Source organism: Triturus cristatus, chromosome 7 (genome assembly GCF_964204655.1).
Source record: "Triturus cristatus chromosome 7, aTriCri1.1, whole genome shotgun sequence".
Taxonomy (NCBI): Eukaryota; Metazoa; Chordata; class Amphibia; order Caudata; family Salamandridae; genus Triturus; species Triturus cristatus.
The window spans coordinates 1,790,438,744-1,790,459,818 of NC_140590.1; the positions used below are offsets into that span (position 1 = coordinate 1,790,438,744).

At 39.9% G+C, this 21,075-nt stretch overlaps 1 protein-coding gene across 1 annotated transcript; it reads right to left on the bottom strand.

Moving 5' to 3' along the window:
- Positions 1 to 227: 227 nt before the first annotated feature.
- Positions 228 to 20,509, bottom strand: LOC146813142 (uncharacterized). Its single transcript, XM_085615272.1, has 4 exons — positions 19,501 to 20,509; positions 15,475 to 19,035; positions 1,678 to 3,217; positions 228 to 305 (listed from the first exon to the last, which is right to left on the bottom strand). The coding sequence occupies exons 2-4, from the start codon at positions 18,720 to 18,722 to the stop codon at positions 228 to 230; spliced, it is 4,866 nt and encodes a 1,621-aa protein (XP_085471398.1). The 5' UTR covers positions 18,723 to 19,035; positions 19,501 to 20,509.
- Between the last annotated feature and the right edge of the window lie 566 nt (positions 20,510 to 21,075).

The window sequence follows — 21,075 nt, forward strand, 5'->3', positions numbered from 1 at the left end:
TCGAGGGAGATGACCCAAGGCGCTATATTGTGAAACTTCTGTGCACAACCTTCCCTGATCAATCGAACTGGAATTGGGACTATGAATTCCAACGGGCGCATCGTTTCCCCTTCAACTTGAAACAATGACGAAATGGCAGCTCTTCCGATGAAAAACCCAGGGAATTTCTAGTTTTCCTTTGGAATTTCCTTCTCATACAATTTGTTTATGATCAAGCCCGTCCAAACTCACTGAAGGGGGCTAATGGTGTGATGTTTTTTGCCAAACCCAACTTTTGCCACATGACGGTAGTGTGTAGATGGCATCTGTGAATGAATGAATGAATGAAAATGGATTTGTACAGCGCGGTTGCTGCCCTGGGGCATCCAAGCGCTAGAGGAACCAGATGGGGGGTGTAGTGAGGATAACAGAACTGGGAGGAAGGGGGAGGGGCTGAATTGTTACCGAGATTTGAACAGATGTGTTTTTAGTTGTTTACGGAAGGAGGCGAGGTTGGGGTTAGATCTCAGGTAAAGGGGAAGGGAGTTCCAGATTTTTGAGGCGTTGAAGGTGAACATTCTTCCGCCTGCTCTAGTCCTTTTAATTCTGGGGACCGTTGCCATGAAAGCCTGACTAGAGCGTAGGTCTCTGCCTGGATGATATTGGCTGACTAGGCTACGCATGATTTTGGGGCCCGAGTCCCAGAAGGCCTGGTGGGCAATACACATTGCTTTGAAAGAGACTCGTTTTCGTACTGGTAGACAATGAAGGCTGGTCAGTGCCTCCCTAACTGAGGTTCTGCGGGGAATTTGCAGTAAGGTACGGGCCGCGCAGTTCTGTACCAGCTGCAGTCTGTTCAATGTGTACTCTGGGGCTCCCAGGTAAAGGGCGTTGTTCGAGTCCAGACGTGACTGTATTATGCCCTGTATGGCTGTTTGTTTTGCCTCCATTGGGAGCAGGGGGAGAACCTTCTTCAAAGTCCGGAGAAGTCCAAAGCAGGTGGCGGAAAGCTTTGTGGCCTGAGTGTTAAGAGAGAGATTCCTGTCCAGCCATACCCCCAGGCTTTTGATGTTATCCTTCGGAACCGGGGGGGGGCCTAGACAGGTGGGCCATAATGACTTGAAGAGGGTCAGGTCAGCCGGGCCCAGGAGCATAAGCTCCGTTTTGTCTCCATTGAGCTTTAGCGATGACAGGGTCATCCAGGACTTCACCTACTCCAGGCATTTGGTTAGACCCCCTGACAGAGGATGTTGGGCTTCCTGCACTAGGGAGACCACCAGCTGTGTGTCGTCCGCATAGGATATGATCTTAACTCCATACGGACGAACTACCTCAGCCAGTGGCCTCATATAGATATTAAAAAGCGCAGGGCTTAGAGAGGAGCCCTGGGGGACTCCACACTTCAGGGGTATGCTGGAGGAGACTGTTTGTCCGTCAAACACCTGGAACGACCTGTTGCTTAGGAAAGATTTTAGCCAGAGCCAGGCCTTGTCCACGATGCCGACGTTTGACATGCGGTTCACTGACCGTGTCAAACGCCGCGCTAAGATCAAGGAGGACCACTGCCACTGATCCTCCTTGATCAAAGATTTTCCTGGACTCCTCGACGACCATAAGGAGTGCGGACTCTGTTCCGTGCTTAGGCCTGAACCCTGTCTGGGTAGGGTCCAACAGCTGATTGTTTTCCAGATAGCTAACCAGTTGGAGGTTGATGTACTTCTCCGCAATTTTGCTCACCCAGGGGAGTAGTGAGATCGGACGGTAGTTGGCGAAGTCCGATGGATCTAGATTTGGCTTTTTTATTAGTGCTCGAACCATTGCCCGTTTCCAGGCAGGCGGAACAATGGCAGAGTCAATGGATGCATTCACGAGATTCTTGATGATGGGTAGAACCGTCTGAGATGCGAGTAACATTGTCTCTGGAGGGGCCGGGTCGGTTGGAGAGCCGGATTTCACTTTCCAAGCCATAGATTCAACCATTTCCAGGTCCATGCAGGGAAAATGGTCAAGTGTGGAAGAGGAGGCTAGCTCAAGGTCTGACCCCCTGTTGTTATCCTGAGCTGTCGGAGAGGTAGTACTGATTGGGAAGGAAGTGTATATCTTATTTACTTTGGCCGAGAAGAATTCTGCCAAGTCGTTGCATTGGGAGACTGATTTCTCCTCGTGTACACTAGGGGGAGGTGGTTTTGTCAGTTTCTGCAGAGTATGGAGGATTTCCCTGGATTTAGAATTTGAGGCTAGGATCTTGTTCGAGAAGTATGCTGTTTGGGCAGTTTTTATCTCCTCTTTATATGCTTTTATTTCTTCCCGATATCGGGTTTTGTCCTCCATGGAGTAATTTAAGCGCCATTTTCTTTCTGCTTTTCGGCATTGGCGTTTTTTGTTCCTGAGGGCTTCCGAATACCATGGTGCTGTTTTGTGGGATCGTTTTGCCGTGGATTTCTTAAGGGGGAGGATGGTTTCAAGGGAGTGCAGAATCCAACTTTTGTACTCCTGGTTTGCCAGACAAGGATCTTCGTTATTTGAGGGAATTTTTTCCAATAGTTTGTTTGTCCATTCATCCACTTGTATCCGTGCCCACGATCTAGCAAATCTAGTCGAGGGGGTTGATGGAATGCATTTCTCAGTGGACCAGGTGAAGGGCACCAGAGAATGGTCAGTCCAGGGGAGGGGGAGTGGGGATTCAGTTGAGAACTCCGCACAGTTGCTAAATACTGGATCTAAGAGGTGTCCCTTCATATGGGTTGAGGTGTTTACTCGTTGAGTGAGTTGTAGTGCGGCCAGGTCGTCGGCCAGGGTAGTGGCCGTTGAGTCTGATGGCGAATCAAAATGTAAATTAAGGTCGCCTAACACAGTGAAGTTGGCGGCAGTGCAGATGCGTGGTGCCACTGTTGCTGGTAGACAGTTATGAAATTGTTTTGGGGGGCCGGGTGGACGGTATATCAAGGTGCCCGAGAGGCAGTGATTGGGGGAAAACTCCAGCGAGAAGGCTAAATTTTCACAGTCTGGAATGTTTTCCACGGTGAGTCTGCAGCGATATTGATCTTTGAATATGATTGCTAGTCCTCCCCCTCTGCCGTCTGGGCGGTCTTGACGAGTGATTTGATAACCAGAGGGGAGGGCGGCTACCACATCGGGGTCGGATTCTGGCGTTAACCATGTTTCCGTGAGAAACAGTGCGTCCGGCTTGCGTTCCTCCAGTAGGAGGGATATTTCCACCTTGTGTTTGGGAAGGGATCTACAGTTTAAAAGGAGCATGCGGTATTCAGACTTCGGGGTTTTTTTCTGCCATATGGAGAGGGGCGCGCTACATTTTGGACAAGTAGCTGGAAGGGGTGTGGTGTCAAGATCATACCTCAAACATTCATGTCCCACGGGTCTCAAGTCGTGAAGCGCGTCTGGGCTGTAGGCTATGGTCTCTTTTGCCTGGGTTGTTAGGGGTGTGGCCCCTGGCCCGGACTCAGCGCGGACGAGCGCAGACGAGCTTGCCTTATGCGCGCCTTCGGCGCGCATTCGTCGCGCCCGCTGCGCTCGTCCGCTGCGCTTCCTGAATGGACACATTTTTATAGGAGGCAGATCAGGACGCGAGTGAGGGGGCGTGGCCTATCCGGTGGGCGTGGCCTATGTCCTCGTAATGGCGGCGAGGTAAACAAACACTCTCCGGTGGCAGCGTATTGTTCAGCTGACCTCCAGGGGTTTGTGCAGTGCTGGGTGCTCAAAGGGGTGAGTGCAGCGAAATGCTTTTAAAAACACACAACAGCAATTTACAATTTTAAAATGCAGCGTTTCCGCTCTACTCCCGGCTCAAGCCTCAGGAGGTTCCTTTTTTACAATGAGCAGCGCTAGAATTCAGCGCGCTTTTGTATCAGGACACGAGTGAGGGGGCGTGGCCTATCCGGTGGGCGTGGCCTATGTCCTCGTAATGGCGGCGAGGTAAACAAACACTCTCCGGTGGCAGCGTATTGTTCAGCTGACCTCCAGGGGTTTGTGCAGTGCTGGGTGCTCAAAGGGGTGAGTGCAGCAAAATGCTTTTAAAAACACACAACAGCAATTTACAATTTTAAAATGCAGCGTTTCCGCTCTACTCCCGGCTCAAGCCTCAGGAGGTTCCTTTTTTACAATGAGCAGCGCTAGAATTCAGCGCGCTTTTGTATCAGGACGCGAGTGAGGGGGCGTGGCCTATCCGGTGGGCGTGGCCTATGTCCTCGTAATGGCGGCGGGGTAAGCAAACACTCTCCGGTGGCAGCGTATTGTTCAGCTGACCTCCAGGGGTTTGTGCAGTGCTGGGTGCTCAAAGGGGTGAGTGCAGCGAAATGCTTTTAAAAACACACAACAGCAATTTACAATTTTAAAATGCAGCGTTTCCGCTCTACTCCCGGCTCAAGCCTCAGGAGGTTCCTTTTTTACAATGTGCCAACTAAACACCTCCTTTCAGTAGCTAGGAGCTCAAGTGGTTTTATTGAACCCTGCCAGATTGAAAGGTATTTTGAATGGCTCCACTCTGACCTTTGTATCTGAGGTTAAGGCAGGTGAATTTCTGGGGGAGGTCAAGGCAAAAAAAGGGAGCACGTAAAAGTTAGATGAAATTAACTGAGTGAGAAAAACATGTTAATTTAGGGGAACTAGTATTAGTCTAAAGGAATGCCTTTCCCTTCTTATACCTGATGGAATGGGATGAATGTAACGCCACTTGCCAGACATACACTCTGGGGCTTCCTGATAGATCATCAGGGGTTGGGGGCTCTCTCTTAGTTGCTCTCACCCTATGGATACCTTGTGTTCTTCTTTACTACTTTTGGCTGTTTTTCTCTTCCTCCTTTTGGGTTCAATCATGCATGGTACAAGTTGATCAAGGCCGATATGTCTCTCTTGTCAAATATAAGATGTGGCCAAGCAGCAAGGAGCTCTCAATAACAACCATCATTCAGGGTTTTCCTGATTGCTCTATGTATGGGGGAGGGAGGGAGGGATGTAGGGTGGGTGGCTATTGCACTGTGGTGACAGGGTTCACGTTATTGGAAGTATGATATGTTAGGAATTGCAAAAACACAGAAAAAAAGGGAAAAAGCATAGAAAACCTAGAAAAGTGACAGAAAAAAAAGGAAAAAATGTACAAACTCAGTAAATATATGGCACTAGTAGGAAAGAGTCTTTGGAACCTTCAGAGATTTCAGTACTCATAAGATGAAAATTATGATAATGTGTGATACACAAAGGGTATGCTGGCCAAATTTGACTATCTGGGGGAAAGGGAAAAAAAAACATATAGCATGAGCAATTTATACTCCTTAAAAATCGTGTCAGTAAATGTTTGTGGCCTGAATGACACCTTGAAAAGACAGAAGGTCGCTCAAGGTATGTGCTTGCTGGGAGCTGAGGTACTTTTCATTCAGGAAACACATGTAGAAGGATCCCAGAAGCACTTACTGAAGACTTTGGGGTTTAAGGTTATTGGAGGAACCACACAGGGAGCAAATACAAGAGGGCTAGGGATTTTGGTACAAAATAGACATCCATTAAACTCAAACAGGTTGAAATCTGACCCTCTCGGGAGATGGGTTATCGCTAATCTGGTTTGTACACTATGCTCCATATATGGGAGTAACACTGATGATCCAGGGATTTTTAATTGGATTGCAGGAGAACTAGCTCACTGGTCACTTCCAATTGTCATCTGTGGGGACCTAAACATCAATTTACCCAGCGATTGGAAAGCAAGTGATCATTGGCCCTATACAGGCAGAAAACCCAAAGTATGTCAAGCCTTGCTTAATTTAATCCAAACTCATGGTTTTAGCGATGTGTGGGCGGCCTTAAAATCCACTCAGCCGGGCTGTACATACTTCTCATCTCCGCACCTCTCCCTTGCAAGATTAGATTACCTTATCGTATCATCTTCCTCACTGCAACATTTTTCTATAGAGATCGCCCCAAGATTCATGTCAGATCATAACCCTCTCATTTGAAACATCAGTGGGCTGGGCTTTAGAGGGGAAACCTCAAACTGAAGTTTTGAAAAAGCCTTACTCCATAATGAGGGATATTGAACATATACACTGGGGTGGATCAAAGAGTTTCTGGAGTTAAATATAGGGTGGGCTACCATGAGAATTGCATGCGATACATTAAAGGCGGGGTTCTCTATCAGGAAGAACAAAAAATAGAAAGAACAGCTCTTAAAGCTACAAGATAAGATGAAAAAGGCAGAGCAGAAATTAACCTTGGCAGTTCAACTACGAACTGAAATTGAATCTGCTCAACTTGAAGTAGTAGTCAGCAAATCTGATTCCGCTGGCGACAGAAGCTAAACAGATGCTTAAATGGCTAAATAACCTGCACCTAAATATCGTGGGATGGTGTAATGTCATTAAAATGACTTACTTCCCTAAATTACTATACTTCTTTAGGACTATCCTTTTAGAGATTGGAAAAGCTATGCTCCAGAGATTTGACCAGATTTTCTCCCAATTTATCTGGGCTTACTCTCAACCAAGGCGAGCTCTCAGGCGTTTCTCCCTTCCTACGGGAAGAGGTGGCTGGGCACACCAGAATTTAAAATACTATTACTGGGCCTCGGTCCTACAATATAGCGCAGAGTTGCTTCAAGAACAATCATCCACTCCAAATGCAGGTTTTCCGTCTCCCTTCCAACTGTTATTGGGGGAAGAGAGTCGTGTATGCCTCTGGTGGCAACTCTCATTTGGATATTGTAAACGGGGAAGATTTAAGACCCTGATGAGTACTTATGAAGTATTCTGTAACATACGTAAAACCTTAGGGCTTGGTAGATTGAATAATTATTCTCCCATTAATAACAAGTCTAATCTTCCAGCAATTTTGGGACTTTCTTCAAGAATGGCACAGAGCGGGAATCCTAAAAATGGGAGACTTGATAACCACCGAAGGTATTAAAACATTTCTTGATCTCAAAACTGAATATCATCTGAGGGAGCAAGAGGCTTTTAAATACATCGCCATCAGAGACTTTCTGACCCTTAAGGTTGGAGGGCCTGCTGGATTCTCAAAGGTAGACCTTATTGATAAATTAAAAAATCCAACACTACCTAGGATTGGATATATAATAAGTCTAATGCCCGATGATATGCTTAACATAGCTAATAAATGACAGAGAAAACTAAATATTCCTTATAATACCTTTAATCAGGCTGTGCAATCTACCAAGAGTGATCTAATATCTGCAAAATTGCAGGCGCAATTTTATAAGACCACATTCTTTTTATATATCACACCTAGCAGAGTTGCCAAATGGGGAACGGGAACTGGAACGCTCTGCCCTATATGCTCTGAGTTTAGCACAGACTGAATACACATGTTCGCAACTTGTCTCCGTCTTGCACCTTTGCTGAGAAGGATAAAAAACTTTTTTTTTACTAAAGTCCTTTCTCAAGATATTCAGTTAACTCCCACGATTGTTCTCCTAGGAATACAAGATAAGATTAGCAGAAAGAGGGGAGGGGCAATGACTATATTACGTATTTGCATAGCCTCATCTTGGATAGACCCAAATCCCCCAACATTCTCTCACTGGCTGACCCGACTGATATTGACTTGCCACATCGAGAAGGCTATAATTTCTAGGAAAGGTACTCGGGGGAAAAAGAAGGGCCTCGCTATCTGGGAACCTTTAACTGCTTGCCTTGGTTAGACACAATTACTGGGGTCTCTGAAAAGTAAGAATTAATTTAGGTCTCTCTTTATTTTCATTAGTATTCCCTGGTTCACTAAGGATTTCCTACAAACTTAATGTATCTGGATTATATATGACATCTAAGGATTGGTAAGCTCTTCCATTGTGACCTCTGGGGAATTTATGACAGGACTCTATTCTTTTTATATTGTCTACATAATGCACTATTTAAATGTATAGCTACTAAGTAGATAACCTATGTCATGAGACTACACTCTGAATAATGCAATTTCTGAATGTTCTCTTTTTTTTAAATCAGTAAATTGTTTTTATGAACAAGTGCTTCGCTTCACCATGAGCCAATTTTGCAGCTTTTGCACCGGTGGTGTGGGGTGGGGGGAGGTTAGGGCCGAGGTTACTATCTTGATACTGTTCTCTGCCTCTGTAATTGGTTTTGTACTTTCATAAAACAAATATATATATATATATATATATATATATATATATATTCACTGAAAAAACCATGGGTTTCACACACGTTATAGTTAGGAATTAGCATTTAAAAAACCTTGCAAATTCACTGAAAAAACCATGGGTTTCACACACGTTATAGTTAGGAATTAGCATTTAAAAAACCTTAGAAATTCACTGAAAAAACCATAGGTTTCACACACGTTATAGTTAGGAATTAGCATTTAAAAAACCTTAGAAATTTAGTGAAAAAACCATAGGTTTCACACATGTTATAGTTAGCTGGACATTTTACTCGTAAAAAACCAATGAAATTGCCCCGTTATAGTTAGTTCAGCTAACTATAACTCGCGCGCCCGCAATGCACTGCTGATGACGTCACATATTACATCACTCATGACATGGTCAGTGACATCACTCATGACATCACTGATGACATCTCAAATGACATCACTGATGACCTCACTGATGACATCATCCTTGTGATAGAGTGGCAGACCTCCTCTCACCTTAATATAAGCTTTGATACACACATTCAAAAATAGAGACTAAAAATTTCAAAACAATGGACATACCAATACCAGTTACAACAACCTCTTCAGTAATTCTAAGATCCACATACACATCCACTCATTCACCAACAGTCCTATACAGTCACTCATACATGTACTCACTCATCATATGTACTCATACATCTATACATCCTGTTACACAATGCCACTCATCCATAGAGTTACTCACACACATAGTCACTCATGCTAATAAAGAATCAAACATACATTTACTTGCATATACAGTTATACACACACCACCACACTTACTTCTACGGAAACTTACACATACTTAGTCTTTTAAACAATCACTTATAGAAACACATACTTATTCATACAGGAACTCTTTCAATCTCTCACTTTCACATATACTCACATATATACACCAATAGTCACATATACTAGTTTAAAACGTATGTAGTTACTCCTGAAGACACTATTGAGACAGTCATTCACTCACTAACACACCCATACACACACTCATCCACCCATACAGTCCTGCACACATGCTGTGTTCAACACATACAAACAGTGAGTCACTCATTCATGCACCGATGCACTACGTAATACCCCCCACCGAACCATGCAGACACTCAGACTGATACTCAAAAAAACAACTAATAACCTAAATAGGCACCCATGTAGCTACTCACCAACCCATGCAGCCACTTATACACAAAGTGAGAGACTGATACAGATATTTACATATTTAAACATTACTCACTAAGCCATGTATTCACTATGATACACTTAATCAGTCAGTTACACAATCAATTTTTCAAAAACAAATCATCCATTTAGACACTTATATACCCATTTATTCTTCCATCGACCATGAGATATACATATATAAAACATATTTAATTTTCAGAATAACACACATTCACTGGATGATGTCATCAGTGATGTCATCAGTGATGTCATTTGAGATGTCATCAGTGATGTCATGAGTGATGTCACTGACCATGTCATGAGTGATGTAATATGTGACGTCATCAGCAGTGCATTGCGGGCGCGCGAGTTATAGTTAGCTGAACTAACTATAACGGGGCAATTTCATTGGTTTTTTACGAGTAAAATGTCCAGCTAACTATAACATGTGTGAAACCTATGGTTTTTTCACTAAATTTCTAAGGTTTTTTAAATGCTAATTCCTAACTATAACGTGTGTGAAACCTATGGTTTTTTCAGTGAATTTCTAAGGTTTTTTAAATGCTAATTCCTAACTATAACGTGTGTGAAACCCATGGTTTTTTCAGTGAATTTGCAAGGTTTTTTAAATGCTAATTCCTAACTATAACGTGTGTGAAACCCATGGTTTTTTCAGTGAATTTGCAAGGTTTTTTAAATGCTATTTTTTTTTTATATTCTTCATTTTTTTCAAACATATTTTTATTTTAATTTTCTTATCTTTTATAAAGACTATGCTTTAATTTTTAAAATCCTTAAATATTTTTTTTATATATATTTTTTAAAATAAACATGTAAAATTTATTTCCAGATTTTTTTTTTTTTTTTTTTTTTTTTATAGTACGCGTACCGTAAGCTCACGGTAAGCGTACGGTTTACGCAACGTCCGTAATCTATCTACGCTGCTTGCGTATAGTTACGCACTTTGCGTAGCCGCGCGTACTGCGCGTGGGACGCGTGCGCGCTTACGCAACACGCGCACGTTACGCGGAAGTGCCGGGAAATGACTGTTATGCGCATGTGCGCAAGCGCGTGTCTTTTTTACGCGCACGCGTACTTTTTGCCGTAAGCGCACCGTAAGCGTACCGTAAGCGTACGGTAGGTCATGTGATCTTGAAACACAACTTTTGATTGGTTGAAACTACTTTCAGTTCTAGAACTCTCCTACACCACACCCATTCCCCTCATTTCTGCTTGTGATCCCTTGGGAGAAGGAGCTGGTTTGTCTTTGGGATACGATGGCAGAACAGCAGAGCTCTTCTGAGAGTGAGGCTAGCACCAGCAGCACTGTCTTGAGGCAGAGAACGAGGAAAGTAAAACCTTCTTATGTTTGGGATTATTTTACTTTTCCAGAAGGCCAGCAAAAGGTGAATGCACCCTTAGTTACTTGCAAGCTGTGTAAGCGTGTACTTTCTAGAGGTAATCCTGACAGGAAGTATTCCTTTGGGAATCACACCATGATGAGGCACCTCAAGGATGTACACAAAAGGACACATGCTCAACTTTTTGGAGGTAACTCTTCAGAAAGACGAGCCAGTACATCCACAGCAGCTCAGCCTGGACCATCACCTGCAGAGCTTACTCCTTCTTCTGCAGCTCAGGTGAGCCCTTCATCTGTGGGGGGAGAATCTCCTTTTGCTGGCCCTCTGGAAATGAACCCTCGATTTCGGAAGGTTGATATTCATTGCACATTTTGTAAAGCTCTAATTTGTTATAGGGAGACCAGTGTTTCCCTAGTGAATAACAAAATAGATCAGCACATTTGTAGCTTTGAATGATTTTCCCATGGTTCCTTTCCTCTGTCCCTGCATGAACACAACGGTTCTTTTAAGAGCCAACCTTATCTTTCATCTTTTTTTTACATTTTTTTTAAAAAACTTTTTTTTTTTTTACCGTACGCGTACGGTAAGCGTACCTTTTTTTTTATTTTTTAAAAAAAACACTAAAAATCATTTTTCACATTACAAGGTCCTTGAAAGACTACAATTATTACTATTGACTTACCATACTCACTGAAAAAAATATTTATTCATTTGTTTTTTTAAAAAATAGTTTTTAAAATGGTTGTAGTTTACGAAAATTTTCTATATCGATCTGAAAAAAAAGAAAAAAGTATTAATATTTTTAAAACATTTTATAATACAGTACACATATTTACATTTTTTCCCAAAAAATATTTTTGCCTTATTTTTGCTGTTTTCAGAATATATTGCATTTCACTATAAATTGTGAAAGCAATTGCATTCATCATTTTACAGCGGGCAAAAAAAAATAACAATCTCAAAGATTGTATTAAAAAAGCCCAGAATCTCTTCTCACTTAAACTTATCATTACAGAAATGCATATTATTCTTAAAAAATGTCATCTAAAAACAATACTTTTTTCTTTAAAATACCGTCTGATATTTTTGTTTCAGAAGTACATTCACAATAATATATCTCAAATAACTCCAAAATACATCTGATTTTATTTCCTTTAGGCCAAATAGTATTTTTTATTCTTTCCCTGGAATAAATTTCCAAGGGAAAACCATTAAAATTCTAAAGTTTAATCTGTCCAGATCTCACCGATTCTCTGTAACATTTTGGTTCACGAAAATTTTTCGAATAATTTATTTAGTCCACAATAGAATTGCTTACTTTTCCACATGGCCAAATAGTAATTTTTGAAATTATTTTTGAAAAAATTTCCAGTGGCAGTCCAATAACATTCCAAAATTTAAAATGTGCAGAAGTTACCGATAATCTCTAAATTATTGGTTTTTCAAAATTGCATTAAAAATTTAAAAAGTCCACATTACAATTGGTTATCTTTCCTTTAGGCCAAATGATAATTTTAAAAATCTTTTTTCTACAAAATTGCAATGGTAATCCTGTAAAATGGTAAAATTATTTTGTCCAGATCTTGCCAAGTCTCTCTAAAATTTAGGTTTCAGGAAGATTAGATAGGAATTTGCTAAATCAAAAGGCAAACGTTGTTTGAAAATCAATTGGGAATCATTACACAGTGTCCATCCTTTTTCACATTTTAGATAAACTGTGTAATGTCCAGAAGTAACAGTAGGTCCATCATGGAAAATTATTGCAACAGTTACAAAAGTTTTTCCTGAAATTGATAATTGCTGTCCTGTAAACTTCTTTATTAAAGTATCCAATTTTGATCCATCAGCTCTACATCGTTGCATCATTAAAATTACATACTGTCCGTATTCCCTTAAAATTAATGTTGATAACATGTCAGAATTACACTCACCACATTTCATGCTATGATTAGCATCTTTAACTAAGTTTGCAAAAGTGACTGTTTTACTCTCTGGCAATGTCAAATAAATAAACCTTTCATTATCAACAATAGAACCACTTATATTATAACAATTATCACAACTATGTTCCCATTTATAAGAGAGACCAAAAAAAATGTCAATGGGAACTCCTTCTTCTTCCACTACCTGAAGAAAATACATCAAAAATTCGTGAGCATCTTGCTGTTCATTTTGAGAAAACTGTGTTCGTCCTGAACATACATCTAAAAGTTTTCTAATATCAGTAGCACTTTCTATTTGAGTTTTATCTTTACTCAGCTTTTGAAAAAGGAGACTGAGCTCTGAACAGAATCTTTTTCCCTGATTTATTATTATCTGCTCTTGCAAACTTTCCAGATAAAAAGCAACATTCAGCACTACATTTGCGTAGCAGTTGACACCAGAGCTATTTTCAAAATGACATCCTACAACCTGTTCTTCATTTTCCTTATTCTTTTTGCTTGCAATTACATCACTCCTCTTTTTTTTCCTCTTCTCTACATCTTCATTACAGATATTCTCATTTCTCCTTTTACGAGAAACTACACGTTTCTCCAACACAGGATACTGACCTAAATGAGGAGCATAGCTTCTTCTTAATCTATTATACTCCTTTACACAGTTTGTATCAGCACTAACTTTTGAGTCATCGAAGTCTATCATGAATAAACCTGATAATGTTTTGACTCGTGACAAAGCAACATATGCCATACCTTCTTTGAACACACTAGATCCAATGTTCACAAATGCACAATCTACAGTCAATCCTTGAGACTTGTGAATAGTTACAGCATATGCTAGAGAAAACGGAAACTGCTTCCTACGTACATATAAGTCTTTCACAAGCATGAAACGAACTGAACAACGACAAATGTCTTTAACTTCCTCTATCTGATCAAATTTTATTTTTAACCATTCAATTCCATCTTTTTTCTGATAATTAATAAAACCCACAACTCTTCCCATCGCTCCATTTACTAAGCCTTTTTCAACATCCAAATTTCTCCTTAAAAACACTCTACAGTTCATGCAAACATATAGATTTTTTTCTAATCCTGCTGTTTTGGAGATGTTCTTCTCTAGTGAGTCCAATTTATTTTTCAGTTTGCCTGTTACTGTGACAGTAATTCTTCCATCCTCAATTTTGTCCACTGCTTCCAATTTCATGATCTCTTCCTTTTCCAATTTCAAAAGCTCCTCATTGAATATTGAGCATTCACGTAGAGTTGGCATTAAGCAGATGACACTTTTGTTTTCTGCAATGTTCTTGTATATCTTCTCTGCAACTATTTCTTCCTTTGGAAATAAATTATGTAGCAGCCGAGTCTGTAATGCTTTTTTGCCAGCTTCTGTGAGTAGTCCAATCCTGATATCTTTCAGAATACTTCCATATTCTTCATCGTTTGCTTGCCTCATATTAGTTGTAAGTTCCTTGTACTCAAAGAAGGACCAAATATTTGTATTACCGATGCTTCCCAATGACTTCTTCGTGTCTTCATGTGTCACAGTATTAAACACTGGTTGTCCTTTAACCGGAGTAAGTTGCAAAAGATCCCCAAAAACTATGACGTGTTTTCCACCAAATAACACGTCATAGTCTGTCTTCAAAATTTGCTGCATTCTTAAATGCACAAAGGCAAGCATTAAGTTTGATACCATGCTCACCTCATCAATAATGAGAACTTGCATCTTCTTCAATACTCTTGAAACTTCCAAGCATGCTTCTCCAGTTAGCTTGTTGAATTGTATTTTGTTCTCATGCTCCACTGGTAACATTAGCAAACGATGTAAGGTGATTCCTTTTATGTTATATGCTGCTAACCCAGTTGGAGCAGTAACCACACAAGACAAAGTAGAATCTGTTTTTTGCTTTAGGTAGCTTCTGATGACTTTAATTAGGAAACTTTTTCCAGTGCCAGCTTGTCCGCTTACATACATCCTGATTGGATGAAATGATGTGCATGAGCACTCTTTTTTTTCATGTAGAAATCCGTGATCAATTTTGTTTTTGATCTCTTCATAAATTTGTTGCTGCTCTTGATTCAGTTGTCTTTCCAAATTTTCTAAGTCTATAAATTCTTCTTGAGCTTGATTCATAGCCGTTTCCACTTCATTCATGGCTATTGATGCTTCATTTTCAACGATTGGTTGTCCTAGGGGATCTTGACTGTATGTTCCTGAACTTTGGCTGTCCTGAGAACTGTCTCTAGCAATTTCTGCTGCAATTGTAGTTTCCTGTTCAATTTCTTCATTTAACATTTGCAGATAAGTTGAGAATGTACTGCATTGTATGCTGTCTTTGCAAGCATTAAAAGAATCTTCATAGCTCTGGAATTCTCCCAGTAGTTCATCCTCTGAACGCCATGGTTTAAACAACTGTAAAAGAGCCAAGTAGTAAAATTATTTCTTGTCGGTAGTGTCGCAACTCAGCTTCCGGTGATTTATCAAACTTCCTTTGGTTTGCTTCACCAAACATCCTTCTTCACCAACGACTTTATATTTTCCATTATTGATGTCTTCTGCAGCTTTCCGTGAATAAATGTAGTTCTGCAGCACTTCATAGAGACACATGTTCTCCAGATGATGACTTCTCTTGGGATAATATGTGTCCAACATGTTTGTTTTCAATATATCTGTACTTTCAGGTTCGAACTGTGCCAAATATTCAATTTCTCCAACAGATTTCAGTACCCGATTTCTCATTGCTGCAAGGCCTAAACTTGCCCAAATTATTCTTCTTGACTTCGAGTAGAGACTTGCAGAAGATAATCTATCTGAACATTCGTAGGATCCAATTTCTCGATGCGATAACATCTTCAAACTGAAACTGTACAGCTTCTTACTGACAGTCTTCTCGTGAGAAATCTCTTCCCACATTTCCTTCAATTCTGTTTTTTCTGATTTCGTAATGTAAGACGTTACATATCGAGCAACAGCAATGGAATTGTCAGCAACATACTGTATATCCATGTTAGCGTTCCACATGGATAAAATGACTGGGTTGTAGTCATTTATATTTTTTGATTCTTCTTTTCTTTTAAGGTTGTAGGTATTCTTAGGTGATTTTCTTGTGATAGTATGTCTCACAGCTGACATAAAACTGTTGACTCTTCCATTTGTAAGAACAGGTCTAGGAAATCCAAATCGACATTTAGTGTAGTATTTTTCTTTGCTCTTGTATTTCCGTCGACAGTATTTTCCACACCGATGACTTTGGAAACGTAGAACTTGCTCCTTTAACTTGTACTCTTCTGTGCTTTTAGGTATAGCACATGTTGCATATTCTTCAATGTAAGATAACACTGCTTCATCAGTATCTGTTCCAAACTTTGGGGCATCCTTGATCCACAGCAGCATATGAATATGAGGAGCACCTCTTGCCTGGTACTCTTTTCTCCAAAAGAAATCCACTACTTCTCCAAGGGGTGGATTTTTTTTATTGCAGATGAAGGACATCATAGCCTCAAATCTATGATTGAAATATCTGCAAACATTAACCGGATCCAATGAGCACAGTTCTCCTGCTGTCTTGTATTCGATGTTTTCAATGTTTGAATTGGCCTCTCGTAGAAAATCCAGTAAATCATCCCAAGCGTACTCGGCGCAGCTTAGGGTAAGGAACCATGTTGGTGTTCCTAAATTGCGTAACATGCATTTTAGTTCACCATGGCGTCGGTACCAATATTCATTTGTCCCACGCTGACAAGCCATCAGATTGATCAGTTGTGTTTCCAAATGATCATCTCGGTGCTGCACTTTCTCCATAAAATCCTTAGCAGACACATTTTGTAAATGTACTCCACTTTTTAAAATGTGATTTACTGCATAAGACAGTGCAGACAAGTCGCTTTCAAATAAAAGATGGAACAAATAAGGGATACTTTGTCGAAATCTGGGATCTTCAGCATATAGTCTTGTAGTCCGATACTCAGAAGCTGGAATCTGTTCCGGACGTTCATCGTATCGTCCTCCTTTTCCTTTAGGAAACAGCTGGGGAAAACATCGAGCTTCCAAGCTCTCCTCCCATACACTCACGGGATTTCCTTTTGCTTTCTTCATCTGAAAGAGATCAATATTGTCTCCCATAACTTCTTTCGAATGGAGAGGATGTATGCTAAAATGTTCATAAATTTCTTCTTCCTTTGACTTGTCCACTTTTTCAATTTGTCCACTTGGTGTTTCTGTATCTCCTTGTAAATCTTCTTCTTCTTCTTCTTCTACTATATAAATTGATTCATACCATTTGTTATTTTTTTTCAAATACAAATTTGCTCTTTGTACTTTCCGCACATCTACCAGCTCCTGCCAAATCTTCTTATTCTTTGTAGGTACACCATTAACCAGAATAATTAATGGTTCAGTTTCCAAAGTATCCGCATCAATAGTTTCCATATTTTTTTTCAAATCCAAGGGCAAATACACCACTCTACCTTTTAAACCTCTCAGTAAATCTGAAGGAGGTAATTTACCAGTTTTGGGCTCCATACGTACTATGGTCTGGAACGGATGAACACATTGAATGAGTATAGACTCATATGTATTTAATTCAGAAAGTTCAGCAGGAATAGCATCCAATTCTAAATTATTATGTACAGCTCTGGTCGGCATTCTATTTTCCTCTAACTTGTTGTAGCAGTATTTACAAATACGCTGATCTTCACCCAATTCAAAACAATTTTCAAGAAATATATATGTTGCAAAATCCATCCACTTATAATTATCTTCATTTTCACTCTTTCTGTAGAGATCAACATTCCTAGTTTGTTTTCTATAATGAGTTCTGCGGCAACAAATACAAGTAACATTTGGTCTTTCATTAGAGACTATTGCAAATTTTGTTATGTGATCATTAAATGTCTTACTTACACAAGGTTCTACATTCTCTTCCACTTCTGCCTCATTTACTGTGTCCTTCTCTGCACTGTTTTGTTCAGGACCAAAGTAACAAAACTGAATTTCATCAACAACCTTCTCTACATCTGATACCGTTCCTCGGAACAGAGCCCTATTCAATTCATTTAACTTTATTGCTGGACTTTTGGCAAAATACAACCGTCTCACAAACTTTCTCATTTCAGTATGATGAACAGCCAGCATCCTAAAATGATGGAAAACACTATTGCACACTTTTCTAGATAGACAAGCAAGAGAATGACCCTGCAAACCAGTATTCTCTCTCACTCTGCATGGATCCAGACTTTGAAGCACCTTAATCTTTTGTTTTACACTTTTTTTACTATATTCTCTTAGAAACTCTCGAAATCTGTCAATAGATTCCTGACGCACAGTGCAAATACTACTACAATTCCAAGTGTACACTGGGGCTTTAGGACGTCTCCCCATTGCCTCATCTGCCATCACTTGTACCTCATCTCTTGGAACCATTATCTCCTTCTCCATTATGCAACCATTTTTTACTTCGTATGAACGACCTCTGGTGTCAACTGCATGCAGCAAACTATTACTTTGAAAATAGCTCTCTTCATTAAAAAAAGGTTCACTACTTGAGCTATGCATCCACTTTCCTAAAAACACTTTACAAAAATTTGTTCTGTTCACTACTCTTTTGCTTTTGCTTTGTGATTTCAGTACATTAACCATTTTATCTAATGTACGCATCCTATTCAAAATTAATATGAATAGTTTCCTTTTTAATTCTAATGCCTTTGCTGCAATGGCTTCAATTTCTTTTTTTCTCTTATAATATTTAGCCTTTTGCTTATATTTCTTTATATCCTTTATCAAATTGGACATAACTCTTCTCTGAAACATTTTTCTACGTATCTCTTTAAATGCTGTTTTTCTGTTTATGTTAAACTTTTCAATTGCAGAAGGTATATTTGCATTAACTAAATCCTCAATTTTTTGCTGTTCTGTAGGTTTTGTTACATTTTTCCGAGAACAGACATTTTGTACATTTTTGTTTGTTTTCAATATTTTGTTTAGGAATTGTCTTTTTTGCTTACCAGAAGATTTTTTCTTTTTCCCAACATCAGCATCTTCTACTAACTTTGGTCCTCCAGTTGTCCTCAAATATAGTTTTTTTTTTAGCGTTTTTTGAACTCGAGATTTTGTAGGCATCTTAAATTTTGTTCACTGTTCTTCAGCAATACCTGCAAAAAAACTAAAAAAAAAATTCTTTATTGTATTTAAATATATTACTACATTTCTTTTCACAATAGTCACAAAACGAAATTTCTTTGCCAATTTGAATGCACACAAACTCCTCTTTTTTTTTGGGCAAGTGAAAATCTGTATAACAAACTGTCACATTATGAAACCAAGCTGTTTTTTTTTCAGACCACCACCGTGTGTATTCTCTGTGACTGCCTACACTCCAGCAGGGGCAACCAGCCTTAGTGATGCTGAATGTATTTGCATTACAGACTTAAACCTGAAAACCCCACTCGCTTCTAATTACTGTGCATGACTATACATGGCAAGCACATGGGTGTGTGCTAAACCTCTGCTTCTTCCCCCAAAAATTCGCTCCTCTTTTCCATCTACTGCAACTGTGAAATCACCAGAGCAAGACGCAATACATTTCTGCCTATAATTCTTCTATGCACACAGAGTCATGTTTTCACATTAGTGCCAAAACGAAATTTCTTTGCCAATTTGAAAGCACACTTACTGCTCTTTTTTTTTCGGGCCAAGTGAAAATCTCTTTTTACACTTTGAAATCACTTTTACAGACTGACACATTCTGAAACCTTTTTTTTTAAATTTATTTAAATGCACATGTCCAAGCTGTTTTTTTTTCAGACCACCACCGTGTGTATTCTCTGTGACTGCCTACACTCCAGCAGGGGCAACCAGCCTTAGTGATGCTGAATGTATTTGCATTACAGACTTAAACCTGAAAACCCCACTCGCTTCTAATTACTGTGCATGACTATACATGGCAAGCACATGGGTGTGTGCTAAACCTCTGCTTCTTCCCCCAAAAATTCGCTCCTCTTTTCCATCTACTGCAACTGTGAAATCACCAGAGCAAGACGCAATACATTTCTGCCTATAATTCTTCTATGCACACAGAGTCATGTTTTCACATTAGTGCCAAAACGAAATTTCTTTGCCAATTTGAAAGCACACTTACTGCTCTTTTTTTTTCGGGGGCAAGTGTATATCTCTTTTTTCAATTTGAAATCACTTTTACAGACTGACACATTCTGAAACCTTTTTTTTTAATTTATTTAAATGCACATGTCCAAGCAGTTTTTTTTTCAGACCACCACCGTGTGCATTCTCTGTGACTGCCTACACTCCAGCAGGGGCAACCAGCCTTAGTGATGCTGAATGTATTTGCATTACAGACTTAAACCTGAAAACCCCACTCGCTTCTAATTACTGTGCATGACTATACATGGCAAGCACATGGGTGTGTGCTAAACCTCTGCTTCTTCCCCCAAAAATTCGCTCCTCTTTTCCATCTACTGCAACTGTGAAATCACCAGAGCAAGACGCAATACATTTCTGCCTATAATTCTTCTATGCACACAGAGTCATGTTTTCACATTAGTGCCAAAACGAAATTTCTTTGCCAATTTGAAAGCACACTTACTGCTCTTTTTTTTTCGGGGGCAAGTGTATATCTCTTTTTTCAATTTGAAATCACTTTTACAGACTGACACATTCTGAAACCTTTTTTTTAAATTTATTTAAATGCACATGTCCAAGCAGTTTTTTTTTCAGACCACCACCGTGTGTATTCTCTGTGACTGCCTACACTCCAGCAGGGGCAAACAGCCTTAGTGATGCTGAATGTATTTGCATTACAGACTTAAACCTGAAAACCCCACTCGCTTCTAATTACTGTGCATGACTATACATGGCAAGCACATGGGTGTGTGCTAAACCTCTGCTTCTTCCCCCAAAAATTCGCTCCTCTTTTCCATCTACTGCAACTGTGAAATCACCAGAGCAAGACGCAATACATTTCTGCCTATAATTCTTCTATGCACACAGAGTCATGTTTTCACATTAGTGCCAAAACGAAATTTCTTTGCCAATTTGAAAGCACACTTACTGCTCTTTTTTTTTTCGGGCCAAGTGAAAATCTCTTTTTACACTTTGAAATCACTTTTACAGACTGACACATTCTGAAACCTTTTTTTTAAAATTTATTTAAATGCACATGTCCAAGCTGTTTTTTTTTCAGACCACCACCGTGTGTATTCTCTGTGACTGCCTACACTCCAGCAGGGGCAACCAGCCTTAGTGATGCTGAATGTATTTGCATTACAGACTTAAACCTGAAAACCCCACTCGCTTCTAATTACTGTGCATGACTATACATGGCAAGCACATGGGTGTGTGCTAAACCTCTGCTTCTTCCCCCAAAAATTCGCTCCTCTTTTCCATCTACTGCAACTGTGAAATCACCAGAGCAAGACGCAATACATTTCTGCCTATAATTCTTCTATGCACACAG

Bases quoted from the DNA above. Each gene is read 5' to 3' on its own strand.
- LOC146813142 (XM_085615272.1), bottom strand. From the start codon at position 18,722: ATGCCTACAAAATCTCGAGTTCAAAAAACGCTAAAAAAAAAACTATAT. The intron at 3,218-15,474 runs GTACAGTTTCAG...TTTAAACTGTAG, and splicing joins AAGACTGTCAGTAAGAAGCT to ATCCCTTCCCAAACACAAGG. The intron at 306-1,677 runs GTTAGCTATCTG...ATTCATTCACAG, and splicing joins AGTACATCAACCTCCAACTG to ATGCCATCTACACACTACCG.